Below are 10623 nucleotides of genomic sequence, written 5' to 3'. Positions count from 1 at the left end.
TAATTTGGAGTTGAGTCTCATACAGCATGGTCACTAACTGTCAGGGCCCGAAGGACTTTACGGCAACATCCGCATTCTGCGATACCCGTAATCGCAATAAGTCAGACGAGACAGGGATGACGCTTGCCGAACCCACGGTGCTATCGGCATTGAAGCGCGGTGACCATCTACTAGTATGTAATCAATATCTTATCGAATCAGTCTATACGGCGGGTGGATCTGGTGCTGCAAAGATCGTCGGTAACACCCCAGCACCTCGTGTTGGGCTAGACCGCCTCACCATTGGGGGTAAATAAGCTTTTTCCACGGTGGATCCTATTCCCCTTTTTGGGTCTCATTGGGAACTCGAGTAACAGCTAGGTCCCCATCAGAGAAGTAAGCATGTCATCAACGCTTTGGATCTTGTCTCATGAAGATGATTGTTATGTCATATTGGTGTTCAACACCCGGAGGTGGACTAATCTACTCTAAAGGCCCTTAAGGGGCGACTCGATACAAGGTGACTCGATACGACGCAGCGTCAGCCATGAACCGCAGAGTATGGCAGTTGCAGCAGCAGTCTGCATCTTCGAGACGCAGCATGTAGATCACCAAGTAAGATCCCGAACGGGGCTCAGTCGGCCCCATCCACAAGTGGGCATTTTGTTCTAGAAAAAGTACCCTGCACCGACCTTGGCCATTCCCGCAGCGGTCCTGACTCGCCAAATAGTATCGGGGACTGGGGGCGAGTAACAATGGCTTGACACCTCGGAATAGGCGAAGCTTCAATTCAGTACACGATGATTCCATACCATAGCAATAAATGGATAACTTGAATTCGACGCAAGACAGCAAGTGCACCATTTCAGCCCATGCACTGCACTTGAGGCCCCAAAGACTCTGCAACGACAAAACATGTATACCCAACTGGATTTCTCGCGCTTCCACGGCCCAGACGCCAAAGACCGAGACGAGTTCTGCCGCGCTCTCGTGTCGGACCTCAAGCAGTACGGCTTTGCCAGACTGGTGAACCATGACGTACCTCCGTGTGATATCCAGAAGGCTTTCGAGACAGTAAGCCCCAGGCTACGTACATAGGTGTTGTGTTCGTGCCCGCTCGCTGACCAATCATCTAGAGCCGCCGGTTCTTCAAGCTCCCCGTAGATGAGAAGCTTAAGTCTCCGCACCCGCCAACGACACACCCACATCGAGGCTACAGCGCCTTTGGGGTCGAAAATGTGTCAGTCGTGTCAAACCACAGCTCGTCCAAGGCCATGCCGTTTCTGAAGGACATGAAGGTTGGTCATGCCACAGCTCCGCTGATTACTCAGCCAGCTTACCAATCCCATATAGGAGTCCTATGATATCGGCTCCGAGCACGACCAGCTGTACAGCAACATTTGGCCGCCGGCGGGCGTCTACGACGCCTTCCAGCCCACCTTCACGTCCTTCTTTGAGGTGTGCTACCGCGCGCAGCTGGCAATCCTCGAGGCCATATCTATCGGTCTCGGGCTCCCTGCGCAGAAATTAGGTGAACTCCATGTCGACCAGTCCAACGAGCTGCGGTTGACCCATTACCCGGCCGTGGCGCGGGATGAGTTTGGCCATTCGACTCGGATTGCGGCGCATACCGATTTCGGGACGATCACGCTCTTGTTTCAGGATAGCGTTGGGGGTTGCGTAAGTTGCATCATTCCATTTAGTGTTTCCACACCAGACAAAAGGACCTTGGATTTCCCCTTACCCTCTGGATGAAAGCTAAATCTCGGGTGTTCAGAAGCAGAGACGCCACCCGGCAGCGGGACATTTGTCGATGTGGCCAGTGGAGGCCAGCACGAGTGCATCGTCAACGTCGGCGACTGCCTGGCCAAGTGGACAGGGCTCAACAGCGTATGCCACCGGGTCCACTTGCCGGAAAAGGACGGTGATTCGAGTGGGCAGCAGGACATTGTCGACGAGAGGTTCTCGATTGCCTACTTTGGGAAACCAGACCGGTCGGCAAGTCTGCGGCCGCTGTTGGGCGAAGCAAAGGTATCAAGCTATATGACAGCGGGAGAGTTCCAGAACATGAGGATCCAGGGGACATATTAGGGAGTTATCTATAAAAAATGAAAAAGTGTTTGCTAAAACGTATAGATTGTGCCTGATAAGGGGTAAGCTGCACTGTCTCCGAGTAAACCCGATAAATACGAGCTTGCCTGTACGAGCTCACCTCAAGCTACACCAGACTTTGGCTGGGCAATGACGCGATGTCCCACAAACACCGTGCCTGCGAAGCCAACTATGCAGCAGATGGCCCCGATGAGAAACGGGAATCCTAAATACAGCTGCACATTCCACTTGATCACCATGGCGAAAGCTCGGTTGAGGAGCAGTGCCCCAGCCGCCGCCGCGACACCGTCAGCGACGGCGATTACGGTGTAGAGGACGGCTACATGTTGTGGGCTGACCAAATCCGTTATGACGGACTGAAGGGCTGGCCGCGTGCAGCTGCCGAGCGAGAACAGTAGAAGACCTGTTGAATCTTTGTTAGCGAAATCCTTCCAGGGAGTTTAGTATAAAGGGGAACAAACCTAGGATGAACAGGTAGAACGTTTGAGCAAAGGCCATGAGAAAACAGCCAATAGTCTGAATCAGAAAGCTGTACTGCGTGATGTACAGGTCTATCTTGAAAGACGAGATGTGGAACCTGAGTTGTGTGACTTTTTTGGATGACAGGCAAGATGACGACCATCAATACCAGGCTTTCGAACGCTTTGACAGACAGGACACGGCTGGCCTAAGGCATGTTAGAAGAGTTAGGCGTCACATTTGTAGGGGCAACAGTAGACTAACCGAGGCTATAGACATGTCAAACTTCTCAGGGATGTACTGGAGTGTCAACTCTGTCATCGGGGTGTTGAGCTTGGCCAGTGGCACCGCTGCTAGTAGCACAAAGACGCGGCGATCCTTGAACAGTTGTGTGGCGATGCTCCAGCTATGGCGCAAAGTGTCCCTGAGACTGCTCACATTATCCTCATCTAGCTCGCTGTCACAGTCGGATAGTACCTCCGCAGGAGCCTCGGGGCGAATGAGGGCCAGAGCGACCAGGCAGAGGAGCCCAAGGGGTATGCTGAGGAAGATAGGGGCAAACAGCAGCCCCCGGTCAAGAAACCAGGCCGTCACCAGGATGGAGACGATGGTGGCGATAATCTGCCCGCCAGTGAAGAGGAAAAACACGAGGGACCTGCAGCCAGTGTGAGCAACGTATCCGGAGCCAGGTCAAAAGTTTGATACACTCACCTATTCTCAGCCGGAACCCGTTTGCTAGCCATGGAGTAGATGACAGAGGTGTAAGTCGGCGTTCCACCCCCAATCGCCCTGAACAGAGGCGAGAGCACCGCGACCCAGATTGGGAACACGGTCCCGTAGTAACACACGACAGCCAACCACGCGCAAGAGAGCATGTACCCTACGACATTGATCCCGGCGATAAAGCGCTCGCCCCAGCGTTCCACGACGAGGCCGTAGGGCAGAGTCAGGAGCAGCCCGACGACGGCCTCCAGGGACGAGAGGTAGCCGCGGAGGTGGGCAAGGCGCTCCTGGATCTCGGGCGACTTGCAGAGGTGCTCCGGGATGAAGTCGCCGTTGCCGAGGAGGGTGTCGGCGTTGCCATTGTCCTGGAGATACTGCTCACGGCAGATGCCGAGCTCCAGCAGCCTCACGACAGCGACGTACCGGGCGACGTCGGCGAAGGCGTACAGAATCAGGAACACAGTAGACAAGACAGCGGTCCGCGCGGCATCCTTGGTCCAGCCGCCAGGGTCGGAGTCGGGCCTGGTCAGCGTAGTCGGGGGTTCGCTAGGTTGGGCCCCTTGCAATAACGGTGCCGTCTCTGTGGGTTTCGCGGCCGTGGTCGCTACGTGTTGAGTCCTCATTTCGATTTGCTTCTGTGGTATCGCAAGTTGAGAAGAAAGAGGATTCTTCTGGAAGGACTTTTCGACGAGACGATATCCATTTGCTAGGTTGCGACCAAGACCGTGGGCAGGGTCAATACTGGTACAAATTCTTCTTTTCCCGGGTACTTTTAAAGATAAGGGGCCCCGGGTCCTGGGTCCAGAACCAGCTTGGCGGGCGATCCCCGCTAAACGAGCTGTCGTCGGAAGTAGACCCCGCGTGTTTCGACGCGAAAGTATTTTGGAAAAGCCCAGAAGAAGAGGAGTATTCAAGGGGAGTTTCCAATTATATTCTGCCAAGGATTGGCTGGTCGAAAGCCGGGACAAGGCGCCAAGTTGCCTGTTGACGACTAGGCACTGTAGAAGTCGGAGCGCTGAAGAAAAGCTGCAGTGGGAAAATAACAAAAACGACCCCGCTGAACAAGGTCCGGGGCCTACTGCCAGACCGACGCATCGGGAGCTCATGACACGAGCATTCTCCCCACTCTGTCACAGCAGTTGCCCCGAGCCAAAGATATGGGTGCGTGGTCAATGGAGCGAGGCTTTTCTTTTCCAGCTTCACCTTCCTTTCAATTCAAAGCCCATGGGGAGATTTGCAGGGAGAACCATGAGTTAGCGGTGGAAGGATTGTTCGTACTGGGGCAATTGAGTGGGTAAGAGTCAAGAGTCATTCATTCGGTGCTCACCGCACTCAATCGCGTCGCCAACGACTCAAGCCAATCCGGAGAGGTTCTTCTGGAAAGGTACTTTCTGAGCAGTCTGCCACCAATGTCACATCAATAGCAATGATCATTTGCCATGGTTTGTCCTGCCGAGCCCGTTTTTTGCTCACCTCTTGTTCCAGGCCAAATCCCTGGGCTGGCATGCTGTTAGATCTCTGTCAAACCTTAACTGAACCCGGAGAAGTCCATTGGCAAAATGTGCGACGTCGCTTTCAATGCGACTCTCGTTTTTGCGCAGGATGATGGGTCAATCTAAGAGCAGTGTGCAAGCGCCATCTACTCGGTATATTGCCAGTATCACTACTGCGCCTTGATGACACGTTGTAGTATCACCACCAAAGTCCAGCAACGCTAAAATGTCGACACCGGATCGCCTCACATTCATCGGCGGGGGCCATCTCGCCCAGGCCGTCATCAGCGGCATCTACTCGTCCAACACCAGCTGGAAAATGCGTGCCCCATCTCCGTCACGGCCCGGCGGACGGAGCACATGGAGCAGCTGAAGCAGAGCTACCCCAAGGCTTTTGTAACGACGAACAATCTTCATCCGGCCATCTGGGCAGCCGGCGGCAGCAACAGCGGTGCGACGGCACATGTCGTTTTCATCTGCACCCGTCCCGAGGAGGTGCCTCAAGTGTGCCAGGAGATAGCCAGTACTCTCGAGACGCTCAAGGGGCCAGCAAGGCCGATTGTAGTCACCATGTGCCCTGGCATCTCGGTCGCTCAGCTCCAGAGCTGGCTGCCCAAGGGAACTCCGATCGTGCGGTCCATGCCCAACCTGCCCGTCACCTGTCGCGAGGGCGCCACTGCTCTCTTCCCCAGCGCAGATGCAGTCTCGACAGTTGAGCTCGTGGCATCGGTGCTCAGGGAAGTCTCGCCGGCCGTGAGCGTACTCGAAGAGGAGTCGCTGCTTGACGTGGCCGCCTCCATCTCGGGGTAAGACTTTTATTTCGATAACGCCTTTCTCCAGCCTTGCACTAACATCGGCTTCCAGCTCGGCCCCTGCCTACTTCTACTACTTAATCGAGTCCCTCGTCTCTGCTGCCGAGTCGCATGGCATGAGCATCGCGACCGCCCGGAACTTGGTAACGCAATCTTGTCTGGGCTCCGGCATGCTGTCGAGGGACACGGATAGGCCCATCCAGGTCCTGCGGAAGGAGGTCTGCGTGCCGGGCGGAAGTACGGAGAAGGCGGTTGCTCACCTCATGGAGAGCCGGTTACGGGGAGATAGTTCAGGGCGCGGTGGACAGGAGTTTGAAGGCGAATAGGGAGATGCGATACGTTGAGAATGTTGAAAGCAAGTTATAGAATCGTCGCGTAAAAGAGTTATGCTTAAAAGACAAATGTTTTCTGCTGACTAGAGTTTCCTGTTGTTGTAGCTGCCGTCTATCAGTTAGTTGAATAGTTATGGATGAGTAAAGTAACTATGGTTTCGAGATACTCCTAGGCTATGAGTCTATCCGAGATTCTGCAGATTAGCCAGCTCGTAATAGTGCCCCTTCCTCCGAATCAGCCCCTGGTGTGTCCCGCTCTCCACGATCCGTCCCTGGTCAAACACGAAGATCACGTCAGCCTTCTGCACGGTACTGAGCCGATGCGCGACCGCGATCGTGGTCCGGCCCTTGGCCGCCGCATCTAGGGCCGCCTGCACCACCTTCTCCGACTCCGAGTCCAGAGCCGAGGTGGACTCGTCGAGCAGCAGGACCCGGGGGTTGCGGATCAGAGCCCGGGCGATGGCGACGCGCTGTTTTTGGCCGCCTGACAGCATGCTGCCTTTGCTGCCTACTATGGTGTCAAAGCCGTCACTATTGATTCATAATCATGTCAGCTTCTTCAAAGACTTAATCGGCAGGGAGAGTACTTACGGTAACGATTGGATGAAGTCGTAGATGCTGGCGTCTTTGCAGGCTTTCACCATATCCTCTTCGGTCACATTTTCATCATTGCTACCAAGCAAGATGTTGTCACGGACCGTGCCCTGGTAGAGGGTCGGCTCCTGGCTGACTAAAGCCAGGCGGCTTCGATACGAGTTCACGTTGAGCCGGGAGATATCTTGGCCATCAAGATATATGCAGCCAGAAAGCACATCGTAGAAGCGCTCCAGCAGGGCGATGGTCGTGCTCTTGCCGCACCCGCTGGCGCCCACCAGGGCAACGTACTGGCCAGGCTCCACTCTGAAGCTGAGCCCTGACAGTACGGGGTAGCCAGGACGCGTGGGATACCGAAAGTGCACATCACGGAACTCAATGGCACCGCGCGCGTCCGCATCAAGCATCTCCCCCTCTTGCGACCACACGTCGATAGCCGGCCGGCGATCGAAGAGCCGCTTGAAGTCGGCCGCCGCGTTCTTGGCCTTGCCCATGTCGGAGGCGTGGTGGAAGATGGCGCCCGCCGCGTTGGCGCCGTACATGACTTCGCTGAAGCACACAAAGAATTGGAAGATGCCGTACTCGTGCCGCGCAAGCAGCGTGCCGCCGTACCAGAACGCCAGGGCCTGGCAGAAAAAGGTCATGGCCTGCGACAGGGCGTACAGGGATGACGACTTGAGCGTCCAGGCGAGGCTGGCCCGGGCCTGGTGGCCGAGCTGGCGGTGGTACGTCGCGAGGATGTCGGCTTCTTTGGTCAGGGCGGCCACCGTCCTAATGGCGGTGGTGGCTTCGCAGGCGTAGGTGGCGGAGGCTTCGTAGGCGGTTTTGGACTGGAGTTGGAACCGGGCTAGGATCGAGACCCTCCAAAACCCGCAGATGAGCAGGAGCGGGACGACGGAGATGCAGACGAGGGCCAGCTTCCACCCAACCGCCAGCGCGATCACCAGCGAGGCCGTGAGCGTCGTCGAGACCATCAGGATGCTGCCGAGGATGATCCCGCTGATTCCCGACAAGTGTCTGGTCTCGGCCGAGAGGAACGAAGTTAGCGAGCCCGTCGTGTTTTCGTCCCGGTCGAAAAACGCGACGTCCTGGCGCAGCATTACCCGGAACGCCATGCCGCGCGCCCGGCTCGTGAGCTTCTCGGAGCTGATACCGAGGCAGGTGCCCTGGACCGAGTAGAAGAGGAGCTGCGCCAGGCCCAGCGCCATCAGCATGAGCGCCCAGAAGTCCGTGTCGCGCTTGAGGGCGTCGTGCTGGTCCGGGGACATGGTGATGGCAGCAATGGCTTTGGCATACAGCACGGCCTGCGCGGGCTGGGCGCAGCCGGCCAGAATGACGAAGATGACGCCGAGAAGGATGAGTTTGAGTTCGCGGCGGTTGAAGGAGGCGACGAAGCAGATCAACGTGGCTACTGAGTAGACATTGTGGCCCTCCTCAGTTATTGCGGGGCTATTCTTGGAAAGTACATTCACCGCAGGTAGCCCCTTCGTGACCACTGTCCCGAGATCTTCATCTACATCGTCGACCTCTTCTTCTTTTGCTTCTTGGTTTTCGTTGAGCTTCTGAGCTTTCACCAGCTTATGGTACTCGCCGCCAAGAGCCCTCAACTCCTCGTGCGTGCCTTGCTCGACGATCCTCCCGCCAGCAAGAACAACAATATTGTGAGCGGCCCGGATGGTCGAGAGCCGGTGCGCGATAACGATGGTGGTGCGACCCTCGGCGGCCCTGTCCAGAGCAGCCTGTACGACCTTCTCGGATTTGGTGTCCAAGGCCGAAGTAGCTTCATCCAGAAGGAGAATCCTCGGGTCGCTGATAACGGCGCGGGCAATGGCGATGCGCTGCTTTTGCCCGCCCGAGAGCACCAGCCCGCCCTCTCCGACCTGGGTCTGGTACCCGTCCGGCAGTGAAGTAATGAACACGTGGGCATTGGCCATTGCCGCCGCCTCTTCGACCTTCTCGCGCACGATGAACTCCAGCGCGCTTTCGAAAGCGGTGCCGATAAGTCCGAACTGAATGTTCTCGAAGATGGTCGTGGAGAAGAGGTTCGGCTCCTGGCCCACGAGCGAGATTTGCTGCCGGAGCCATCGCAGATTGAGGTCCTGGATCTTGTGGCCATCCAAGGAGACCTCGCCAGCTACTGGGGTATAGAACCTCTCGATCAAGCCGATGATGGAGCTTTTACCTGAGCCCGACGGACCCACGAGCGCAGTGGTACGACCCGCCGGAATGGACAGACTCACGTCATCCAGTACAGCCACCTCCGCCCGAGAAGGGTAGACTTGGGTCACATTCCGCAGCTTAATCGCTCCCTCAACACGCTCAAGTGTCATGCCGTCATTCGATGACGGGTCAAGCGGCGACTTGCGGTCAATGGTGCTGTATATCTTGGCAGCGGCTGCCATGGCATTCGTAAAGGCCTGACTATGAGGAAAGACATTGCCGACAGCATACGAGCCCGTCATGATGGCCATCAGCACCGTCAATATCCCGCCCGCGTCCATGTCACCAATTACTAAAAAGCGGGAGCCCTGCCAGAATCCCAGGCCGTAGTTCAGGAACGAGATGGTGTACATGGCCCCGACGATGAGCGCCTGGACGACCTGCATTTTGATCCCGTGCTTCTCGACGACGCGCAGATGCGACTCGTACTTCGTCGCAAGCCGCTCGTGGATGCCGAATGCTGTCGCCGTCCGGACGGAGCCGAGCACCTCCTGCACCAGACTGCTGCCGACGGCGTAGTGCTGCAAGGACTTGGTGCTGAACTTGACGATGAACTTGGACCCGCCTCCCATAACCGCGACAAAAGCCACGAGGGTCGACGTGCAGATGAGCGCAAGCTTCCAGAACTTGACGTACGCAATCACAAAACCCGTAACAAAAGTGGCGACGGCCGTCAGGGTGAGGGCCACTTTGTGCGAGATACCATCCTGGACGAGGTTGGTGTCGGCCGTGATGCGCGTGGCGATTTCGCCGGCGCCCAGGGTGTCGAAGTAGGCGACATTCTGGCGCAGGATGGCTTTTAGATATTCGGCCCGGAGGCGCTGGGCGATACGCTCGCCCGTGTAGATGAAGCCGACGGTCGAGACATAGACGGTCACAAACTCGGCGAGGCCCACGTACACGAAGTAAACAACGTTCTGCGTGAGCTGGGCCTCGAAGTCGGCGAAGATGATGGTACCAAGGGAAACGGATTGGAAGGCTAGGGTGAGTTGGCCGAAGAAGACCTGCGCGTGGGTTAGTTACGGAGGTCTGGGAGAGTAATCAAGTAGTAGATCACATACACTCAAAAGCGGCAACGCAGCGCCGGCGGCAATGGCGCATAGAACGCTGACACCGATAATCAGACAGTCCCAACCGTCGGCATATCGGTAAAGCGCCAAGAATGAGACCTTGACCTCCGGGGACTTTAGTTGGGCGTCCAGGATTTGTTTCTGGGAATCAGACAGGAACGTCGTCGCCGTTTCCTTGGCGGCGGTCGGCGCGGGTAGGGTGGGGAGACGGCCACCCGCCTTTTCGTTGACTTCGGGTCCGGCCATGAATTCGGTGTAGCCCGGTACGCTGCTTACAGATGGTCCTTGGCTAGGATGGGAATGGCAGGTTATGCGAGGGGAAGACCATCTTCTGCAGGTTCATATCACCAATGAATGTCTCTTCTGTTGTGTATTGTAGGCCCCTGTAGTGGGAACCCGGGTGCGTAGTAACTGGTCCACTGCGAATATGATTGTGAAAGCCGATGCAGCTTCTAAACATGGATGATTTACGAAACACGATAAATTAGACCCATGTGGTCTAGCTTATTTTCATATCAGATGAGACGACGAGTCAGGTTGATTCGGCCGGGATCGACTATTAGAATGCACAAGCCACGGGGTAGCCGCGAAAAGCGATACCGCCCTTGACAATATAAGTTGACATCCTTGCTAGAAATCCTTGTACAAGGCCTACCCTTGGGATGGCGGGAACCTCCGGGGGTCAAGGTATTTTGCAAAAATACCGACCCGCCCAGAGATTTTGCGATATCGTCAAAGTTGCCCGAAAGAAGTAAAGGGCGTCAGACACGCGGCACGTAAGGTCTGATAGAATGATAAGGATGCATCCGGTGCTGTGATAGGGGAATTG

At 56.2% G+C, this 10623-nt stretch overlaps 4 protein-coding genes across 4 annotated transcripts; 2 read left to right on the top strand and 2 right to left on the bottom strand.

Moving 5' to 3' along the window:
- Positions 1-26: 26 nt before the first annotated feature.
- PG997_007162 (isopenicillin N synthase) lies at positions 27-2070 on the top strand (the record flags this gene model as incomplete). Its single annotated transcript, XM_066811477.1, has 6 exons — positions 27-288; positions 483-538; positions 832-1053; positions 1116-1277; positions 1333-1663; positions 1757-2070. 6 exons carry the CDS (start codon positions 27-29, stop codon positions 2068-2070), a joined length of 1347 nt encoding a protein of 448 aa, XP_066670400.1.
- Positions 2071-2192: 122 nt separating this feature from the next.
- On the bottom strand, positions 2193-3896 carry PG997_007161 (major facilitator superfamily transporter; the record flags this gene model as incomplete). Its single annotated transcript, XM_066811476.1, has 5 exons — positions 2193-2494; positions 2553-2625; positions 2669-2758; positions 2815-3205; positions 3262-3896. 5 exons carry the CDS (start codon positions 3894-3896, stop codon positions 2193-2195), a joined length of 1491 nt encoding a protein of 496 aa, XP_066670399.1.
- Positions 3897-5126: 1230 nt separating this feature from the next.
- On the top strand, positions 5127-5904 carry PG997_007160 (pyrroline-5-carboxylate reductase; the record flags this gene model as incomplete). The annotated part of the gene is made up of 2 exons (XM_066811475.1): positions 5127-5572; positions 5631-5904. 2 exons carry the CDS (start codon positions 5127-5129, stop codon positions 5902-5904), a joined length of 720 nt encoding a protein of 239 aa, XP_066670398.1.
- Positions 5905-6092: 188 nt separating this feature from the next.
- PG997_007159 (GTPase-activating protein) lies at positions 6093-10040 on the bottom strand (the record flags this gene model as incomplete). The annotated part of the gene is made up of 3 exons (XM_066811474.1): positions 6093-6441; positions 6502-9728; positions 9786-10040. The coding sequence occupies 3 exons, from the start codon at positions 10038-10040 to the stop codon at positions 6093-6095; spliced, it is 3831 nt and encodes a 1276-aa protein (XP_066670397.1).
- Positions 10041-10623: the final 583 nt, after the last annotated feature.

This window comes from Apiospora hydei, assembly GCF_038363865.1.
Source record: "Apiospora hydei strain CBS 114990 chromosome Unknown utg000005l_segment0_segment0, whole genome shotgun sequence".
Lineage (NCBI taxonomy): Eukaryota > Fungi > Ascomycota > Sordariomycetes > Amphisphaeriales > Apiosporaceae > Apiospora > Apiospora hydei.
This window is presented reverse-complemented; position numbering and strand designations above follow the sequence as displayed.